The 23,101-nt window shown below is 37.3% G+C and overlaps 2 protein-coding genes across 5 annotated transcripts in view; both read right to left on the bottom strand.

Annotated features, from left to right (window-relative positions):
- Positions 1–2,505, bottom strand: part of LOC136409185 (SAM and SH3 domain-containing protein 1-like) — a 110,256-nt gene extending 107,751 nt beyond the window's left edge. For all 3 annotated transcript variants that reach the window (XM_066390536.1, XM_066390537.1, XM_066390538.1), the window contains exon 1: positions 1,652–2,505. In XM_066390536.1, coding sequence (XP_066246633.1) covers positions 1,652–2,128 — 477 coding nt within the window. In that variant the 5' untranslated portion in view covers positions 2,129–2,505. The remainder of the gene's footprint in view (positions 1–1,651) is intronic.
- Positions 2,506–10,824: 8,319 nt separating this feature from the next.
- The window catches only part of LOC136409200 (uncharacterized), a 69,771-nt gene continuing 57,494 nt past the window's right edge, over positions 10,825–23,101 (bottom strand). For both annotated transcript variants that reach the window (XM_066390563.1, XM_066390564.1), the window contains 2 exons: positions 15,757–15,985; positions 10,825–11,707 (listed from right to left, as the gene is read on the bottom strand). In XM_066390563.1, coding sequence (XP_066246660.1) covers positions 11,540–11,707; positions 15,757–15,985 — 397 coding nt within the window. In that variant the 3' untranslated portion in view covers positions 10,825–11,539. The remainder of the gene's footprint in view (positions 11,708–15,756; positions 15,986–23,101) is intronic.

Here is a 23,101-nt window from a genome sequence, read left to right as displayed (position 1 = left end):
TCCCAATATTGAGATTCCAATTTCTTCAAAACATTGGAAGCGTGACTTCGCGAAGATAAGTATAGGAAAGTGCATTAGTGGAACATTCCCTATAATTAGTAGCTTCAAAACATTAAATAATATGTATGTATATTTTCTACAGGGCCCTGTGGCCCTATAGAAAAAAATGGACATTCATGGGCACAAAGATATAGTAGTCTGCATTGCCCTTTAAAAAGCATTGCGAATACGCTCCCCATTAACCTGAAATTACTGGGGAACTAAAAGAGATGAGCAGAAATTGATGATTTGCCGATAACGAGGGATAGATCCAAAAAATCGACTAATATACAGGACGTTTCATATTTAAAAAAATAGAATTTAAATATTCTTCAATGTGTTCAAAATTTTCTTGAAAACAGTTTGAGCAATAAGAAATACAGAGTGTTTCCTAAGTGCAGTCTGTAGTTTCAGGACAATTTTTTATGGTATTTAAAGAAAAAAGTTTCTATCAACATGTGGTCGGAAACGCTTAGATTCTAAGATACACGATGTTAAAAATAAAAAAATAAATATTATGATATAAAATAAATTTGAAACAGTCAATGCTCGGTTTTTAAATTTTACAGTTATTGTATGTTGGTAAAGAGCTGCATTTTTAGTATAAAATCAATTTTTATCTGCCGCCAGTGGCGTAGTTAGGCGTGAGCCAGTCGACGTTTTGTCATAAAATGTAAAACGCCAATGGATTTTTAAACATTTCTATTATCTTCGGTATCTCCTAACATTTTACAATAAAAAAGGTGTCTCGATTTTATTGCCTAACACTAAGCGATTCTCGAAAAAATGGTCGGTAACTATAAACAACAATCATAGGAATAATTGGTTCCGACACAAAATCAAAGCAGATGTTGAAATTGGCCACCTTCTGACAAAACGCACGATTCCCATCGTTTCATGATGATTGGTTTTTTTTTCATTTTTTTATATAAACGAAATTTATTTCAAATAATACACTGGTGGCCAAAAGTAAATTGACAATCCCATACATAACGAATTTTTCTATCTCAAAAATTTAAAACCATCCCTGTCCAACAAATATGTTACTAGTGTACACGTTTAAATGTGAACATTATTTATCTAGAGTGGATGATTATATCATTAAAAAAAAAATGGGTGATTGCTTCTTTTACTTAGTAAATTTTGAATAGTGTATTTGTCAATTTACTTTCGGCCACCTGTGTATACATATTTTTTATTTTCAAGACCCTGCATCTCGGAATGTAAGCGTCTCCGACCACATGTTTATAGAACCTTTTTTTCTTCAAATACCATAAGAAATTGTGTCATGAAATTACGGACCGTCCTTGAGAGACACCCTGTATATGTACACTAGCTTCCTTGGGCAACCTATGCGCAGATCGCGTTGCTGACTCCACATGATGCAATTCAGCAATTTCAACAGTTAAGTACGTGAGTTCTCACAATGGAACCATCCGACCCAAATACACAGCAGATGCAGTAAATTACCGCAGTAGTTCGCGCCTCTTTCATTAACCGGTTCAATTTTGGCAGGCAGAAGCGAATGACCGAATTATAAAAATGATAAATGACCCTAATGACGGAATTCTCATACAAATCCGCGATGGAACAGGAAGAAAAATCGACTCACCTGATTGGAATACGGCTGCAAGCTGAGAGTAACCCCATCCTGAGACAGTTTCTCCTTTAATAACGTTTTGAGCTGGACTCTGGGGATTTTCACTAGTTCTGCCTTTCCCTCTTCGTACTCATCTAAATACCTGGAAACCTCCTCTTGGGGAGCACTGGGGTTCTTGTCACTTCCCGAGTTAACGCTATGCCGGTCTATATCACTGCTATTTAATTGCTGCGAATCTGCAGCTGCAGCTGCTTCTTCAGCCTCTTCGAGGCTGAAGTACACACTAGCTGCACCTTCTTCGCGTAAAGTACGCACACTTTGAAGAAGCCTTGCTCGATGAGTGGGATTAAAAACGCCGATCGCATCAAGATCGGGGTCTCCGATCTGTTTGCAGATCTCCAAGTCATCATAACCATTATCAATGAAGCTCTCAGAATATTGTCCCAAACGCAGAGACTTCAGCCATTCGGTCACTATATTTGAGGCCATTATGGTGCGCTAATAAACTTCATCTGGGACAAGACAAAGCCCGCGAGAAAAAGAGTTAAAGACACCTGATCAAGATCAATGAACCGCGCTGGAGGTGTCCCTGAAGCGGAACTTCGTTGAATAGATTGTCGCTTATCGGATCTCTTCTTTTCGCTACTGACAACATCAACAATCACGGAGTCATCGTCCTGCACTCCCATCGAAAACTGCTATTTTGGGGGCACAGAACTAACAGTGGGACCGCCGGGGTAGCTGTCAAAGATGCAATGTTTACATTATTGCGGAGTCGCGGCGATCGTTTCCCCGATGATGGCTCGAGGTTAAATATCGAAACGTCGCCTACAAACGCGATCGTTCCAATGGAGAGACTGGGGACGAGATTCCATCGAGAAACCGGCCCGCGAAAGACAAGAGACATGCGGGGCGCACGCTTTGGGCGGCGTTGCCGATGCTCTGCAACGAATTTCCTTGTCGTTTCTGTCATCTGTGGCAACTGTCATCGGTTAATTCGAAATTGTTGATATTAGTTCGACAACGCCAGTTGGGCTGTAAATATTTACGTAAAAGTACCCGGAAAAACGTTATCTTACGAATAACAGGGCCCCTTTTTGATAACGTCGCATGTGTGTTATATTGTAGTTTGCCAAAATTAAAGTCAGAGGCAATTCGCGTCAATAATAAGTAACTTGATCGATAACGATCATTCAATTTCAAGTCATTTCGAGTGCTTCTTGATGAACTCGCTGCTGCGATACAGGGCCGGCCTTAACAAATCTGGCGCCCTGGGCGAAATTTTTCATCACCGCTCCCCCTTCCTTCAAGGAAAATCCGCCGTCCTGGGCCGTCGCCCAACCTGGATCCCCCATGATGGTACCGTGGGCTTGTTCCCATTCCACGTAACTGGATAAGGACGAGTTATCGACGTTATTTCCAGGAAGTGTCTCGGTTCCCAGATCCAAGGATCCGGCCCCTAATGATCATATGTAATTTGATCCTCTATATTTGCCACAGTTCAAGAACAAACTCAAGCACTTTTAATGGTTTTTAGGTAGGAGTATGTACTATGGTATTCCCACCTAGATTTACCTCAAAATTTAAACTTTTATGGGTTTAAAATCCGAATTAAAATGCTTGACATGATCATTCCTTCTTTGAAATCTGCTAAGTTCGAAATTGACTTGTCCTTCGTTACGCCATTGTGGCGATATCTGATGGTGGTACTGCTACAGTACTCGGTTTGGGGTACTGAAACGCCACTTGTTCGAATAGAACACCCTGCATATTAATCTATTTTTCTGATATGGGGTTCATTGGGGATAAATTATACATATAAAGGGTATTTCAACTTCGGCCCTCACCATTGGGATCTCGGAAACTAAAGGAGATACGAAGAAGTTTAAATGGGGGCAAAATTATGTAATTTAGCGCTTGGTGAAATGCCGTTTTAACAATTTGAATTTTCTGAATACTTCCGAAGATATTCGAAAAAAACGAAAAATGAAAGATTTTGTTTTTAATTTTTTTAGCGTTATTTGATAAGGAAACCCAAAATCACAAACGCATTTTTTTAAACGGCATTTGATCAAGCTCTAAATTATGCAATTTTGCCCTTATTTAAACTTTTTCGTATCTCCTCTATTTACAAAATTCCAATCGTGAAGGTCGGATTTAAAATGTCCTGTAGATACATACAGTTAGGTGCAGAACTGAGTCAATATTTAGAAAATTCGTATTAATGGTGGCATAAACAAAATATCTAACAATTATTCAAAGGAAGGCTTTTATTTTCAAAAAGTACATTAACATTAACATTAAAACCATACAAAACATTTGCCGAAAATAAATGGGGTACATCAAATAATCCTAAATAACATTGGTTCAGTTTTGCACCGTCAAATTCCAGCCATGAACAAAAACGATACGATCGAGAAACTAGTCGACAAACAAGTAGAAACTCGCCATAAAATGCAGTGTGCAGCTAATATAGACGAGTACGAACCATTTAATCGCATATCCTCCGTTAATAAACATCATAATTCAAAATCTTTAAACAATGAAGCCGATTTCAAAGTTTCAAAGAAAATTAATTGAAAAATCACTGATTGATGGAAGATCCACACGGGAAATCGCATTTCAATTAAATATAAGTCAATCCACAGTACAAAGCGTAAAAAATAAGTGCAAAATTTCCTTAAAAATAAATAAAGGTGGCCAACCAAAAAAGATGTCTGTGCAAGATACTAGAAGAGTAATTAGATATTTGGGCAGTGGTGAAGCCTCTTCGGCCTCCAAAGCAGCCGTGTTGCTGCGAGGGGATACTGGGAAATCGGTGAGCAAATGGACAGTCCAACGAGCTTTACATCAATCCAAACTTGTTGCTGTGGAGAAGAAGAAGAAACCCCTACTTTCTAAGAAGAATATTAGGGCACGACTAGATTTTGTAAAAAGATATGAGGCATGGACCGAGAAGGATTGGATGAAGGTTATTTGGTCTGATGAAACTAAAGTTAACAGACATGCAACAGATGGTCGACATTGGAGCTGGAAACGAGAGGGAGAATCCATGAAACTAAAAGATTTCATTCTGACGGTGAAACATGGGGGAGGAAATATTAAAGCTTGGGGCTGTATGTCGGGATATGGGGTTAGCCCATTGAAGAAAATAGATGGGATAATGAACCAGCACATCTATAAAGCCATTTTAAATGATCACCTAGTAGATACTGTTAATAATATGCCTTATCCCACTAGCAAAGTAATTTTCCAACAAGACAACGACCCCAAGCATACCGCAAAATCTGTGAAGGAATGGTTGGGTACCCAAAAATTTCAGGTTTTGCAGTGGCCGGCACAAAGTCCCGACCTAAATCCCATTGAGAATCTATGGGCTTACGTGAAATATCATCTGGTCGACGACTACGATTCGCCACCATCTTCACTTAAAGTTTTATGGGAGAGAATAGAAGAAGTATGGGACCAAATTCCACCTGATTTCTGTGAAACACTAACAAAAAGCATGCCAAGACGTCTACTAGCTGTTAAAAAAGCTAAAGGTCTCTGGACCAAATATTAGTGTCAATGTCGACCAAAGTGTTCAATGTTAATATTAGTGGAGCAAAACTGAACCAATGTTATTTAGGATTATTTGATGTACCCCATTTATTTTCGGCAAATGTTTTGTATGGTTTTAATGTTAATATTAATGTACTTTTTAAAAATAAAAGCCTTCCTTTGAATACTTGTTAGATATTTTGTTTATGCCACCATTAATACGAATTTTATAAGTATTGACTCAGTTCTGCACCTAACTGTATGTCCATAACTCTTCTCTCTTCGTTTTCGTAAAAAGTACTGTTACATGATCACGAACGATGTTTTCGTTAACCTTCTACTAACCCGAACTAACTTTGCATTCGTTCCTGATGCCTACACGAAGATTCTGGAACGCACTTTCCAATGAGGTGCTTCAAGGGAGAGTTATTTGTCACTTTTTTGTGCATCCCCGTTTGCTTCACTTTCTCGTTTGTTTTCACTCTTATATTAGTTTCAATGGTGATGAATGGTCCACCCAAATGCCATTTCCAGCAACTTTGAATCGGTCTTGTGAAACTGCATTGACTAAATTTGCTGTTCCCATAATGGCTGCGAGGAAATGGAAAATAATTTTGAGCTGGTTGTTGCCTTTCTGGGCACCACTGTTGACATGATTTCGAAGAGGCAGTGGCGTACGATTGCGTAAACTGACATTTTAAAACCTTGTGAAAAAAGGAAACTTTCGAAAGTTGTGACGTTAAACGGTCCCTCTACGCCAATGAATTTCTAGGAAAAACCATTCTCTCTTTACTTCACATAAACCCACAAACATTCAACTTGATTGATCAAGAAAACGACGATCAATAAGGGCTCATTTAATAATACCATAGGGCATACTTAGATGACTTCGTAGAAAGAGGAAATTTTGGAAAATTTTGATCTCTCAAACACACCCTCAACGCTTATGAGCTTTAGAGGCTTTAATCCCATATTCACTGCTTACAAACTTACAAACTTGCAATTTTATTGCACAAGAAGCAGTGGTGCAGTGAGGTTGAATTTATTGTTACTACACAACGCATCTAACGAACATTGTAAAAAAAGGACATTTTTTAACTCGTCCTAGGCAAATGAACACCTGGGGGACGATCCCCCATCTACAGCGTATAAACTCACAAATTTGCAACTTGATTGGTCAACAAACAGTGGCGTAGCAACCTTACAAAACCCCTATTCGCAAGTAATGAAATCTAAAAGCCCTCTACCGATGCTTTCTCCCAGTTTTCCTCACATCGGCAACCCCGCAGGCTCCTATAATGAGCGCGGAGTTGCCACATTCTTGTAGGGTTGCAATTCAGCAGGTGTAAGGAAGAAGGGAGGCAAATATCGGAACTCATAATTAAATGTTGTCTTCTACGGGGGAGGGTCGTAAAGTCGGATCATTATGGGTTTTATGGGTTTGTTCCTGTGTCATCGGCGGCTGCTTCTGGCCCTTAGGAGAGAATTTTTGCCATAAAACTTCGCCTTGAATGCAAACATTGGTAAATTGCGCAAGTTTAGATTCCCAGTATTGAGTGCTAATGCATTATTGCGAACGAACGGACTTGCTAATCACGGTTTTCCTTATAAGTTTCGACACTAATTTTACAGATAAATACTTAAGTTACTAGTTTATTGTTGATTTAGTGTTACCCAACAGATGTGTGTATGAGAGCTCTATTCTCGACGTAAAACTGAAATAAACAAGCTTTAATAAATTCTGCATCACAAGCAGGTACTTGTAAAATTAGTCGGCATGTGCGCATTAAATTTCGACGGCTGTTGCGGCCCGAATCCTCCCTTGTTGTCCGCTTTATTTTGTTTTCCTGCTACGTCCCTTGAATATGCAAATGCCCCAAATATGTATGTAAACGCACATATGGACAAATTCCGGTTAAAACCCCTTTTTAATTGCTAATTTCATCAAGAATTTGCTTTGAATTTGTGGCAAGAAACGATTCCCCCATAGGCCGTGAAACACCGGAGTTTTACGATTTCCTGGATAAACTTTCCGGGCACGTCCTTCGGCAAACATTATCGTAAAAAAGTCGAGCCAACTGAAAATATTCTCTGCCAGACAAATATAGAGGTTTCTGTTATGTTTTTGGGCAAAAAATCCTGCTTGGTTTATACGTGCCCTGGATAGTAATAGTAGATTAAATCCGCTTATTGTTTACAACATTTTAAAGTCTAGGACCCTATTTAATTTACCCCCGCAATATGGCCAATTACTTCCCCTACCTGACGCTAAACCGCCCTTAATCCCGACCTAAACTCTCTCCGTATCCCGAATGGAGGCTCCGTCTGTGGCTCCGGGCTTCGACTTCCCGAAATGAAGGTCCCATACACTCTAAATATTATGGAGGCCCCCTGTTCCCGAAGGAATAAGGCTTTTAATGTTCCAGCCCTGGATTCCTTCCACAGACGGTATGAAGCGTTCCTTTTTATATTTTGCGAGGGGGCTAGAGAGGTGTGGGGTATCTACACTGAGTAGAATTTTAGGTGCATATTTAAAGACTACAAAATTACATTCTTGGATTCCAAATTTCCAAACTCGATTTTCCCATAGTACATTCTATAAATTATTGAATATCTTGGAATTACCAATCCCAAGGGAATCTTTTATTACTGCATTTTCCTATGTCTAATTTTTATCCGTTTTTCAGTAATTTCATGCTATATGAGGCTACATGAGGTGATGTTTTCTATATTTAGACGCAAATATACTATCTCATTAAAACTCGACTTCTTTATATAGACCACCCTATGTATTGCTGGACATTCTGAATCCACTGCTCATTGGGGTTCAGCCACCAATGAACATGTCTATGTTCATCTCTCTTCTTTCTAGAGGTTATTGAAGAGACTGCTTGCAAAGTCGTAGAAGCTTAATTTTTTTCCACACACCCTGTATATTACTGAATATTTTGAGCTTCACAGACAACATTTGACTAATGCCAATTGCCCTCTATATCTATCCGTTTTTGAGTAATGTGAGGTTCCATGAGGCAAAGTCTCAAAAATGCATAAAAAATATTTTTTCCCAATTTGGCATGCTACAACTCAATATTTTCATACAGAACACCCTACGTATTATTCAATTTTTTAAATCCACTCTTCATCAGGAATAAACCACCATTAATATCTTGTCCTCCTCCCCTCTCTGTCTCAGTTTCCGAAACTTGAAGCGAACGTAGGGAATTTAATGCTTTTTAAATCGAGCTAAAGCGCGGTGCTTCCAGCCCTGGACACCCGATTTTTTCCCATTGAGCACCACACCTATTACTCAAAATCGTGAATCCACGGTTCATTAAAGTTCAATCATCAATCATCAGGAACTCCTCATAAGTCCTCAAATTCAAAATTTGAAAAGTACAAATTCAACCAGAAATGCACGCATATTAATGGCAAATCAGACCCAAACAGACGTTGATGAATGCCTACTCCGGACCTTGAGCGCCTATATTGGATTTCAATCCCCTCGTTTATTTCCTGTTTAACTCAATAAGGTTTTGCAAATCTCCCAAAGAAACGATTGTTGAATCCAGATTGACGCGTCTATATCTCGGAAACTGCTTTTGAAAGACTTAACGTGTGAAGGATGTGCGTTATTGGAAGAATCTCGCATAACGAAATCCCATTATTTTTCTAACTCTGTCGCCAAGGGCTATTACAGCAACATAGCGTTATTCTTGCAGAACGTTCCCCATGGTAATTATCGCCGTAGTTTAGATTAATCAGGCCTTAATATTTATGCAAATTACTGCGCGTACGAGGCTATGATCGTCGACCATATAGAATTGCAATTGCAAAGCTACATGGGCAAGAATAGGGCGTTGGCTGCAAAGCAAATCCCTTGAAACTGCCAAATTATTTGCTCTCAACAACACTTAAAGTGCAAAGCTCTCTATGTAGCTCATCATAATAGATACAAAGTGCATTAAACTTGGTAGTATTCAGTGCATTTCTAGGTGCTACCGCTTTAATATTATAATTAAAGGATAATTGTTTATGACTAGATGCAAGCTATTAATTGCAGTTTGCGAGCATAGGCGGAATTCCAAGTCGTTATACTGAAGGAGGACATATACTGGGTGGTCTCAATTGAAATCTACAAAAAGGTATTCTCTGGGAGGCCAAGAGCACCATTTTATGGAATTAATAATTCATCCATGGAAACAACATGTGGCTAAAATGGTGAAGAGAAAATTGTATATTGTCTCAGGTTGAAAATAAAGATGATGGCCGCTTGGAAATAGAAGTTGCCACTTTCAATTTTAATTCTTTGGGTCGCAAGGAGAACAAGGAAAAAAGAAATTTTATTATAATATAATAAGAAACATATTAATTATAAATCTTAATAGTGGCACACATATTCACGACAATATGGTGAAGACAAATTTAGGTCTAAAAATTGCAGAAATAAACACCTATATTTCTAATAATAGATTACAAATCAGTCACTGAAAAAGCTTCCCGCATTTTGTCCATCAATAAAGCACTAAATTTGCCAATAAAATCAATATAAAATCCTCTTAATCCTCTTTTATTGATATGTATAATAACAAATCTATAATAAACTAAAGTAATTTAAGAAATTGTTTAATAGATGGCACTGCTAACGCGGCGTTCCCAGATTGCAAATTCCTTAATTTTATCCTGGCCAATTTCAATCTTTAACGTAGCTTCTCATTGATAGATGGTAGCACATACATTTCAAAACGGGACGTTTAATATATCTCAACTTACGAATTTCAAGTTAAAAGGGCTGAATATTCACAGGCTGGTTTTTTTTTAATATAATTTTAAATAACGTTTTAGGAAGAATGTAAAGGTGATTTTAGCTATAAAGAAACAATTCTCATAAGATTGGCTGTAATGTGGATTGTAAATGTAAGATTATAATGAAATTTGTGAAGTTAAGTTTTTCGGGAAATTATAAATTTCAAACAATATTTTACTACCAAAATGTATAGTAGTTGAAGTTCAAATTATTTAGATCATATCTAAACTCCAGCCTCAATTAGGAGATGTAAAATGCACCTTAAGAAACAGTTCCGGCAGTTTTTGTCAAATTTTAAGGGTGAATATCTCGGGAAGCCGTGGAGCAATTGCCTTCAAAAAGGGCTCAAATTAACCTTCTAGATATGCTCTATAAACCTACATAAGACACGCTCTGATGTCTGCTTTAGTTTCTGAGATGCAGAATGACTTAAATATCAATATTATTTGAGGTCTTAAAAACGCATCTAAATTGAAATCATCCTCAAATTGTATTTCTTATGTATGATCTAAATTGTAATAAATATTCGCCTCATGCGAATCATTGTAAGATGAAAATAGTATTTTAAAAACTTTGATGTTCTGAATTTCCATATAAAAGATAATCTACTTTTGCTGCATTTGAAACTTTGGATCCCTAATATCGCGGGAATCTGTGGAGCAATGATCTCAAAAAATACTTCAAATTCATCTTTTCGATAAAGTTTATCGGTCCATGCAACCCAATTGCGATATCTCTCATGGTTTGCGGGATACTGAGTAACTTTGGTAGCTTAAACTTCGAGGGTATAAGAAATCGAGACGTTCAACTCAATAGCGATAAAACACGAAAAATCACAGAGTATTTTTCAAAAAAATAACAATATATTACATTATTATTGTATGTTATCTTATTGCTTGTCATAGTTACCGATCTTCAAGATCTTAAACCGATTCAAACTATCGAAAAGTAGTATCTCCAGCTAGTATGCATACAAAATTGTTAACACTACAATCACTATCATAATTACGCCTTAAACATGATTACAGTAATACTGAGAAAGAGACAAAATTGTAATAATTTACTTAATTAATTCAATATAATAATTACATTGAAAAATATAACATTTCTATGGTAGTGTGAGTGACTAGGGAAAAGCAACAATTAATTATGGAGTTTTGAGGTGAATTTTGGGTAATAAAAGCTTAATGTAAAAGCTCAATGTAAAAGCTCAATATGAGCAAAAAGATATGCTACTATGGGCCCAATCTTACAGGAGATATGTCATATTTAGGGCCGAATTTTAATGTGCTGTTAACTTTAACTTGAAGCAAATTTCCAAAGGAAACAGTTCTTCATTAAAATCAACAGTGCACGAATAGTTTGGCCCTTAGCAGGTTCAATCACGTCACACCATTATTCGCACTAAAGCTATATCATGTCAGAGTAGTCGTCCTTGACAGTAAAACCTAAATTTCAGTCTCATTGTAAAACTAATCTTAACACCCCCAGAGAGCAAAAATGGCACACTAGTCTTTTGCAGGCAAAAAACCGCCATCTTTGGACGATCACTGGGGCTAGTAGACGTAGATCTGCTTCAGTTGGGGCTTCAGCTCGGGGGGAATGGCGCAAATGTCCGTTTGGGGCTTCTTTTTGACAAGTCTCCTCCATCTGCCCCCTAGGTTTTTCCTGAATCCCCTCACGAAACCCGATCGATCATTGCCGTTGATTTGTACAATTTCCCTCTGAAACAAGGAAATTTGGTTGTGAAAAAAAGGCTGCACGCCATGCATTTTGGGGGAATGCCAGTGATGCGAGAAATAAGCGCACAAACTTATAATTTGGTTCTGTTAAAAACCAGGGGCGTGCTGGCAAGATAATTGTGTTAATACTAAAATCTCATACAACGATGTTTCATATAAATTTATTCGAACTTTAAGAAACGACATTGCACGCCTTAATGTTTTGGGAAAATACTAGCCCTGAATTTTAAGTACAAGCTCAAAAGGTGGCAATTTAAACTTGTTTAAATCAGAGATGTACTGGAAAACCATTGTCTCGCTGCGTTTGCAGCTTATGCTTATGCATTTTAAAAAACCGTAACTACGAAAAAACCCGATTGCACGCCTATGTGTTTTGGGAAAGCACACATATTATGAAACAACCGTGAACAAGTCACTGAACTTCCTCAAAAAAAAAAACTTAACATGACATTGAATTTACAGGAAATATTAATTCAGGGTTTCACCTGCAAACCTAGAAATTTGTAGCTATTTTTGATCTAAATCAGGGGTGTAGAGTGCTAATTTCCTTGATATTAGCTAATTCGGTTTATCTTATCTTTCAACCGAAAATACACGTTTTTCGGGGTGTTGGGTTATCTCCAATTTAAATACATAATGCTGCGGCTCGATGACACATATGTTTTAGTACCAACGAATTCGTCATGTGCATGCTTCCACCGAGTGGTACCCGATCCCACACACATTGTGGTACCGTCAAGGAAATAACCGTTACGACACACTATACACTGAAAAGCCTTGATGCTATATGAGTTAACGAGGCCAGACGGGTGTTTTAGCGTCGTTTCATGTAAATTTCAAGCCAGCACATAAGCCAATACATAAGTAAGTACTTTCCGGTCAAAATAACCTTTCTTCCGCAATGCAAGTGACAACACTGGAGATTTCTACTAAGACCTCTAAAAACCTGTATTTAGAACGGGCCTTTCACGCAGAGTTTTGCAATGTATATGCAAAAAATTTCACTTTATTAATAAGTACCATAAAGGAACCCATATAGCGGGGAGAAAGTAGGCTATATAAGAAAGAGTGAGAGAGAGAGAGAGAGAGAGAGAGAGAGAGAGAGAGAGAGAGAGAGAGAGAGAGAGAGAGAGAGAGAGAGAGAGAGAGACAGAGAGGGAGAGAGAGAGGATTTGTTACTGAACTTTGGACTGCAAGCTACAATGACGTTAAATTCTCACCCCATAACGAACGCACCCTCTCAGACTTTAAAGATCAATAACCTGTTTTCACAGGGGCGTACTTGAAACGGTTTTCGGGATACCTGGGCCTGAAATAATGCCTCCACGCCGCTGGATGTGTGCCATTGACCTGGCAGAACAAAAAGACCCATCTCGCTACCATGGCCTTGCAACAACCATCATGGGTTTTCTTCTTCTCCGGATGGGATAGAAATAAGGCACTGACCAGGGCTAACGACTCTTTGATGGATTCTTTAATCTTTTTCTTCACTAAAACCCCTAAGCAGCTGTTATGGGTGTAAAAACAGACCTGCAGCTGCCGATTTTTCAGTTACAACACAGCTTTCGGTTGGAGCTTTCCAGAAATCCAGCCTCTTTACCCTGAACTCTAAAATTAGTCCACGTCGTCCACACATATTTATTTTTGACACGGTTCAGTGTATAAAGAAAACGAATCGTTTCTCAATGTCTGCAATTGTTAGTGTTGGGAATGAGTTATTGTTGTTCAATGGGCGGTTTACGTAGATGCACACCTTCGGCTTACGTATAAAGCAAAAAGCAACGTGGGGAAAAATCCGTTTTTCGATTGCCTTGCGACGTCAATACTAGTCGACCTCGATTTGTTCGGATTTTTGTTTAGAAATCAACTTTTAAAGGTGAAGTTTCAACGCAATCGAGAATTTTATTGGGATTCTAAAGAGGGCTGCAAAATTGGAACAGCCACAGCCACAGCCACAGTTACAGCCACTGCCACAGTCACAGCCACAGCCTCAGCCACAGCCATAGCTCTTAGGTCTGACTGACTCATAAACCTTCAAAATCGATAAGTAGTTGCCGAATATTTGTCCTACGAACAATTCGGGATTTCTAACACAATCAAGCATTGAAATGTCATCTTGAAGCTCATTTTTAATCAGTGTGAAACTCGCTCGGGGACTTCAGCAAAATCGGCAGAGAGTCTTTCAAAAGCTGCTCGATCTGCGGCCTCGAAAACCTCTCAAAAAATATGGAGAAATGTTCATAAACCCGTCGAAAAGTTCCCCCAAATAAATTAACATACAGAAGCCCTCTAATTCGGCCATCACTAATTCTATACCCCATTAGACACTCTAATACCCCTAAAAATACGAGAAAATTTCAAGGAAAGTGTCGAAGCTTCCTCGATAAATCACAGCAAGCTCCATCTAAGTATAAATCCAATGGAGGCCGTCAAATTTGGCTGCTCAATAACTTTCCTCACTCCACCAAAAACTCAAATCACTCATGATCTATGGACTCAAAAATGTCTATAAAATCCTCTCAAATCGCAGGAGCTTTATCTACAAATTTCCGAAAACCAAATGCATTTTTTGCAGTGCCTTTTTAAATTTTAAATTGACGTAAAAACCCCTTTTCTGGGCACTCTTGATTTTTAAGTAATACATCAAGGAATTGAAATATTTCAGTGCTTTTAGCTTGCATTAAAATCAGTGGTGTAGCACCTCAAAAATAGGACAAACCATGCTGAGAAATAGCGACAAAAATTTAAAAGCTTTTATTACAATTTTGTTCCCATAGAAATTTCCTTCAGGGCCATTCTATTTTTGTGTACGTATTGTAGTTTTAGAAACATCTTTCAGCATGCTCCTTACTTTTGAATAATTGAGCGACAAATTCATGTATTCCGTGTGCTTTCGACTTATATTACAGTCAGTGGCGTAGCAACTCGAGAGCAACACAAATCAAATCTCTAGCAAAATAGTAAAAACGAATACATTTTTTTAGAAACTCTCAACACGTCCCTAATCAATTAACTTAATTAAAAATAATCGAGTGCAAAATTTCTAGTCTAAAGTCTAGAGTCTAAAGAACAATATCTGTGCTCCTATTTCGCATTGAAATCAGTAGAAACCAAATTCTTTTTTTTTACTTTTCAGTGGTAGAATCACCGTTCAAAAGGCCTCTAATTTTTGAGTTATTGGAAGAAAAATTAAGAAAATCCTCGCGCTTTCGTATTGCATTAAAATCAATGGCGGAACAATTCAAAAACAAGCAGAATAAATTTGAAAATTCAGTGAAACGTACACAATATATTTTAATTTTTCAGGCACAGGAATATTCTTTAGATCGTTCCTGATCTGTAAGTTGTTGCGAGACAATTTCAGACGATCTTTGTAGCTGCATTTTGCCTTGCAATCAGTGGCATTGCAACTCAAAATAAGCAAACTAGATTTTAAAATGCAGTAAAACTTTCAAAAATTTGTTATCAGTTATAGAAGACCCCTTCAGCACGCACCTGATTTTTGAATAATTACGTGAGGAATTTTATATTCAAACAAAACCAGGAAGTTTTTTTAGATTTGAAGTGAGAACTAGTTCCCTCTATTTTGAGTAACAAATTTCAGATTGTAAAAAACCCTGTTTATAATTGCCGTTCAAATTAAACCCAGTAGCGTAGCTTGTCTAGAACATGCCAATTTGAATTATAAAAAGCAGCGAAATTTTGAAAATGTTTCTTCAGATTTGCAGTCACAGAACGCTCCCGATTTTCGAACTCAAAAACCCATTAAAGCACAAGTTTGATAAATACTATCTAAAATATTACCACATAGTAACGGCAACTTTAAAGCAATTTTTGGGACGATTTGCTCAGCTGTGCTGGGCAAACTAACCTGGGCATAAGAGTAGCAATAGCTATGCAATTCTAGTTAATATAAATCGCTACTCATGATTCCAGCAAAGGTAATTATTACTTAAAATGTTACTGCATAGTAACCGCGACTTTAAAGTAACTTTTACACAATTTAATAATTCGAAAGAATGGGTACAAACCTGTTCGCTATTGTACAACATCCTCTGGGCAGGCTGGGGGGGGAAGGCCCATAGAAACTGCCCCCGATACGCCAATGGGTCGTTGGTTTCAGTGCGTTGCGGTTGCGCTGTGGTTACCGGACCTGTACCATTGGTAGCAGCTACAGGAGTAGTCTGCAGTACTACTGTTGTGGTAGTATCTGGTACTGGATGAACCGAGTTTGAGTGTTCTTCGCGCTTGCGAAGCTTGCTGAAACAATAGCAGTGATATTGTCAGCTTCAACTTACAAGTAGATTGTTGCGAGGTGTTTAACTAACCTACGAACCAGTCTTATAGCGATCATTGTACCATTCGAGCCCACCATCTTCGAGTCGGTGGGATCTTTGGAGAACCCGAAGATAGCTATTTTGAGGCTTTGGAGTTTACTTTGAAAGGGAATCTTGGCGCTTTGATATATGTAGTAGGAACAGGAGATTCTGTGCTTTAAAGCTCCACACTTATAGAAATTAATATCACAGTCACTTCAGTACTAGATGATTCTCTGGGAGATCACACGAAAGAGTCTTTGGTAGATGAGTCAGTACACGCACTATGACTAGATTTGATTTCCGGATAGAGCGGCGACTCTAAGTTACAGACCATCGAAGTGTAGCCGAAAGGGAGCTATGGCGATCGCTGAGCGGCAGCTTTTAGCCATACTCTGTATAGTAAGAGTTTATACAGAATATCGGTTCGGCGCTGCCTACGTTCTCGGTTTTATACTCGGCCAAGCAGTGACGTAGTCTGACGATGTATGGAGACGGTATAGTAACGTAGTAGTAACCGAGCATGGCCCCAGCTCGATGGGGGAGGTGAGGGGGGAGCTACGCAGGGGTCTACCAATGGGTCTGGTTGCTGCATTGCCGATTCTATATGTGCAGCTAATTAATCACCACTTGGCAACAAGGCGCCGATACCGTAAATTGAAACTTATCAGGGAAAAAACGGAAACCGTAAATTTGTTTGTTGGAAGGCAGTGGCTGACCAGGAAAGTCTAAATTCGAATATAAGGTGATTGGACACGATTTGTGGCTTGGGGACGTGATTAAAAACCAGGATTTTATCGCACATTTACGTCAATAATGAAGAGAAATGCATTGGTATTGACCTCTTATCTCAACCGATTGTCTATTTATTTGAAATTTTTTTTGCAAAATCCCTCGATTTTAGCTGAAAGTAATATCTCGACGATCTACGTGATTAACACAAACGGGGTGGCGATAGCTCCTTTAGTTTTTGAGATACAGGATTATTTTTAATAAAAACCTCTTCAAGCTTCATTTCCTAGCTTCAACAACCTCAATCGAGGTATTCGCATTCAATATAGAGTCTCAGTTAGTCGATTAGATTAAAAACGACACAGGAAAAATTTAGAAATTTTTCTTGAAATGTTGAAGATTTTCAAATTTCAAACGCCGATATCTCGAGACCTCGTGGAGCAATTGCCTTAAGAAATAGCTGAAACAAATTGTTTCGTTGGACTCTACAAGCATACATAAACGTGATTGTGATAACCATCTTGGTTTCTGAGATGCAGGGCCATTTTGAAGGAAAAAATGCTGCTCAAATTGCCGTTCCAAGCCTTCAAAACCTCAATCCAGGTCAATATAGAATCCAGATTTGTCAATTAGATCGAAAAGCATCATCTCAAAAAATTTGGTTTGAAATTTCCCTTGAAAAATCGCCATTGCTCAAATTTGAACGTCGATATCTCGAGAACCCGTGAAAGAATTGCCTTAAGTGTACGTAAACTAGGTTGTAATGTCTTTTAAAGTCTTCGAGATGCGGGGTCATTTTCATTCCCATTTTCGTGACTGAAACGGCATTTTCAAGGTGCCCAGACCCCAATTAAGAATCAACATGGTCATTCATATTAATTGATTATTAGTTTAACCCTATAGAAAACTTACTATAGAAACAATTAATAAATAAAAAATGCAACAAACTTGGCCTGGTTGAATTAACAATTAACAATAACATTTTTATAACAACTTTTTTATGAAAATTGGGATATCTGACGAATGGAATAACTAATTCCACTTAAGCAGAAGACTCGTAAAGTATTATTTACCGAGATAATTATTCTATTATACCCATCAGCACCAGTTTGATTTAATCATGTTTTTTAGGAATCCAACTATTTCTAGAAAGACGGCCATTAAATTTAATAGATGAAACATATATGTCCACATTATAATAATTTAGTGAAAATACCCACAAATGAATCAGTTTGGTAATATCTGTTATTAGATAAGTGTTACTCATCATTTGAATGGATGAAATAAACCTTCTTCAAGCTCATTCAGAACATAAACATGGTGAATGCACGGAAAATCCATCGGTGTTAAAAGAAATAGAATACCATGAAGAAACATTTTAATTACATGTGTTGGAAAATACAGAATAATTCTTTTTTTTTGCAATTGGCAACAGTGTTTTTCGAAAATCCTTATGCAACCATTTTGGAAAAATAAAGGCAGTCTATGTCTGGATGAAGTGCGTGCCAACATCTATTTTTGTTTTTTTCCACTTTTTTGTTTGGGTGGCTCCAATTGCGACACTTGGCAGTGAATCTTGCTCTCAGGAGTGCCATCGTCATTTGTGTCTGGGGAGATTTATTTGGCGAGTATTTTTGGGTAGAAAAAATACAAAGGAAATGTAAATCGTTATAAGAGACTGTGAGCTTGTATACCTACAAGTCGATAAAATAGTTCTATAATAAAACTTTTACTTGATTTTCTTTAGGGGGCAATATTTTGAGAACGGTAACAGGAGCGAATCTCACTTTTAAATCAATCCAAAGAGGAAGAAAAGGCGCATTTTTGATCTTTGACATGTATATACGAGAATTTTCATTAGATCAAAAAAACGACGTAAAAGTGTATCAAATTTTGAAAGTATTTCCAAGTCCCTCACTATCAATAAATATACATATTACATTAATATCCCCTCTCTAGACATCCCAAGTGTCATCCCCCCTTAATTGATCCCGGTTACCTGCTTAGACCTCAAAAACCCCACTTTTAATCACTAATTTACAGAAACTAAACACCCTTTTAATAAAAACCTCAATTTGGAACTCAAAGAGGTACCTTCCCCGGCATGAAGACCTATATCTCCTTCCGATGAAACATTTCCGATTGTTTCATAAGAAGACTATTTAAAGTAGAGAAATAGAGCTGAATTATAACGTCTGGCGGGGACCTCTAAGTCGAATAGTAACGCTTCCAACTTTGACTTATATTAATTTTTCTAAATATATGAAATTATTACCCCTTCCTTGACACCCCACATGTCATAACTACATCAAATTCAGTCGAATTAAACGAAAGCCACGCCCATACCTGCGCAGACCTCAAGTCTTAATTTCAACCACCAATCAAAACACACTCTACATTGATCAAACAGTTCAATTTAGAGCTCAAAAGGGTACTTCATGCCCTTTGAGATGGATTATCTCACACTATGATAATACATTTTCTATTTACTCGTTATAAGACTATTTAAAGTGGAAGAGTAGAGCTAAATTACGATATCTAGTGGAAGTCTCGAGGTCTAATATTAAGAGAGTTAGAGGCCTCTAAAGTTGACTTATACATGTTATTTGCAATTTCTTCAACTTTTTTTCAGAAACCGTGGAAGTTAGCGGGAACTTTCAGAAACCTGACACAGTTTTGCCTCACGCATCCGTTTTCAAGATCTTGAAACGGTTACGTAATTTCTAACTTTACTTTTTCAAACAACAGAATGAAAAAAGGGATTTTTCCTACTTCTACACCTACTAGTCAAGTCCATCATCAATATAATCAATGGGAAAACACGTTCATTTAGCAAACAACAAGCGAACTACGTCAAACCTCTCTTTTGTTTATAATGGCTTGTTCACTTAAACTAATTTTACCCGAACACAATTACCAATGCATTAACAAATCATAATGGACCAGATTCTTTTAATGTTTGCCATAACGTGAATTTCACTTACAGAGAAGTATCTTGTTACACGGCTGATAGGGTGAGTTGGGGGGGTTCTTTTGAAGGGAGATTTTTACCTAAAATTCCTCACCAACCAGGCATACTCCTTCCTTACTCTTTTGAGCATATTTCACTGGTTTTCACCCTCTCTTCACAATCACTTCATATCACTACCTTTACGCACTCTCATATTCAATTTATAAGAATAAGTGTAACAGTACTTCTGTGAAAAATGAGAACATGCCGCATTAATTGGTTTTTGGGTTTTTATAATTCGCGTACAATAAAAAGGTTACTTTCTCAATTCCAGTGGCAAATTAGTCATACTAACAAATAGTAATAAACATATGATTCATGAATAACAGTGCTCATATAATATTCATGGTTGCTAAGGAGTACTTACAAAAACACTCCAGGTCTGAAATACACATAATCATACGCTTTTGCATACTTCCTCTCTCTCCTTCCAACACCCTCCATTGTCTCCTTCATTCGCCAACTTTCCTTTCACCCCGAAATTCGAGACGAGACTGCGAAATTTCCAACTTAATAAACATTAAAATTCGCAGCAAACAATAAGTAAAAAGTTTATTTTTTTATACCTGGAAAATTAATCTTTAACGTGAGTGATATACACAAAATGTGAGGGAAATATGATGGCCAGTGATGTCGAAAGATATATCTAAACTGCAATAAATATTCGCGACTCTCTAATCTCCTCAAAGTTACTGAAATTGACAATTTGTCAGTTTAATCAGCCAATTATGCAAATATGGTTCATACGTTCGAGATATCTTGTCCATTTTTTCTTTTACTCCCTTTGGGAATTGTGGCTTCGCACATAAGCAGGGGCGGGATCGCATTCGATTCTCACTCAAAACTTGCCAAGGATAATTTTAACAAAAATTCAACGAATTCTTATCGATTAAAAGGAAAAACCCCCTATTTTACTCGCAAAAAATACCTAGAAATACCATAAATCATGCAATCAACAATACTACAATTACCTACCAGAAACAACCACAATTACCTAATTAACCATCAGAATTAATTCAGATACGACCTGACCTAACCTAATGGTTAATGCATAATGTATTGATGCCACGTTCCCAAATCTCTTGCATCATCATCAGGATCCGTTTAAGTTGAAACGTTGTTGAGTAATAAGTTTATCTTTATTAAGACGACATTGATCTTGTTTTGCTCGATGCTCGGGGTCCGGCAACAACTTAAAAGTGATGTAATTTCGTCATATGTAACTTTATTTCAATTTATTGGGGATTTGACTCGGAATTTTGATAGGTGAAATCAAGCTTAGAACTCGAGGGTTGAAGAGGAGATAATGTGTGGATTTTGTATCGCCCTGCAGGCCTCTGCCTTTCTACTAATTCACGCTGTGGTTTTCTGATATTAAAGAACACATTCAAGACTACGTTTACTTACAAAATTATTGGCGTAGAATTTCAGACTTGCAATTTTTCGAATGAAATTTTAACAAAATGGAAAAAATAGTGCTATGGGTGATTGCATGACTTGCACGCCTCTGGCTTTTTACTAATTCACACTGTGGTTTCCTGGTATTAAAGAGCAAATTTAAGATTACGTTTGCTTACAAAATCATTGACGTAGAATTTCAGACTTGCAATTTTTCGAATGAAATTTTAACAAAATCGAAAGAACGGTCCAGGGATGACTGCATGGCTTGCACGTCTCTGGATTTTTTCTCATTTATTCTACAGTTTCATCAACTTAAAAAGCACAGGTAGGACCACGCTCGTCTACAAGCTCATCGACGTAGTAGTAATATTTTTGGATTTACAATTTTTAAAACGAAATTCTGACGTGATTGGAAAAACCGTACTAGGGTAACTTTCTCGTCTGGCTTTCACCTATAAATTCATTAGTGTAGTAGTGGTATTTTTGGAAACCCAACTTTTCAAATTAAATTTGAACAAAATTGGAAATAAACACTATAATTCACCCACTTAAGGTGTCTTAGTCAAAATTTGCATGGGCGTGACAGTATCTTCTTTGCAGCAATTTTTCGAAACATTTTAAAAATAATTGGGGGAATGTCGCACTGCATTAACTATAAAAGCTCTTGGTTGCCCGAAAGCGTAAACCCTGAAATTCCAGCAGAATTAAGGCATTTTTCATCCAGAAATTCATTGGCGCAGTTTTTAGATTTTCAAATTTTTAATGAAATTCATAGAAAATGAGAAACCTGCGCTGGGGTTAATTGAACGACCTGTAAGCCTTTTTTTGCCAACTTCGATGATTAACCAGCGATTTCCGATTAAATCAATTCTCTATGGTTGAAATTTAACCTAAATTAACCTAAATACTTATGGCGCAAGTCAAATTCTGTCCCATCATAATCCCAAAATATTGTTTTCAAAATATGTCACGATATCGGAATTCTAGCCGCTCTAATCCTATATAAAACACAAAAATTAAGACTTAATGGATTATGTTCTAAAATCAACTATCGTTTCTTCCTTCATCTCACTTTATTTAGCCTTAATCCCCGAAAAATGTGATTACAAACAGTCCATGGCAGCAGGTTTACGCAGAAAGTTCGTATTGAGATAATAGATTTTGATTACTAATTTGGTATATTAAAACGCAATTCGGTATGGTTTTATATGCTTAATTAGCTCCGATTAAATGATTAATTAACTGATGAAAGGTCAAGAAACGTACCTTTCCTCCTTGACAATCTTCTGCAGCTTTATAATGACTTTACAAAGCTTTTTCAGCTGCCCCATTAAGACCACGTCGGCACTTACGGAAAGTGAGGAACGATCCTCCATTTTAATTAATTAAATTGCAGAAATTTAACCCACCAGTGATTGAAACTTGACGGAAACTAAAGCAGCTGCAACTACTTTGCTGGTTTTATAGAAAGATATTCCTCTGTTTGTTTTTTTTATTAATGAATATGTAACAGAAGGAGGGAGTAGACGTGAGTGACAGGAATTTAAATGTGATAAATAGCACTATAAACACAGTATTGTTATCAAAGACGTATATCGAACTTTCCTGAATGAATAGGGTCCACAATTCGATCTTTGACGCGTGTGGAATAAGCAAATATGTGCGTGTCGTCTGCATGGTTCCAAATGTGGTTTTTAAAATTTCACGTAATTTCACGGTAAAATCATGACTTTGTTTCAGGATATTGTTCGGTTAAAAGTTTATGTTTTTCGTGATTATTGTGTATTTCGTTATTGTTCTTAGTACGTCGCTTTTAATGGGACGTAAAGCCTAAACTTAGAAGTGTAGATTTCACAGTATCAAACTGTAACTTGTCCAAGGTTGAGATTTCTATATACCTAATATAAACGGTAATTT

Source organism: Euwallacea similis, chromosome 5, assembly GCF_039881205.1.
Source record: "Euwallacea similis isolate ESF13 chromosome 5, ESF131.1, whole genome shotgun sequence".
NCBI lineage: Eukaryota > Metazoa > Arthropoda > Insecta > Coleoptera > Curculionidae > Euwallacea > Euwallacea similis.
The sequence above is the reverse complement of the archived record's forward strand: the minus strand, read 5'-3'. Positions and strand labels throughout refer to the sequence as shown.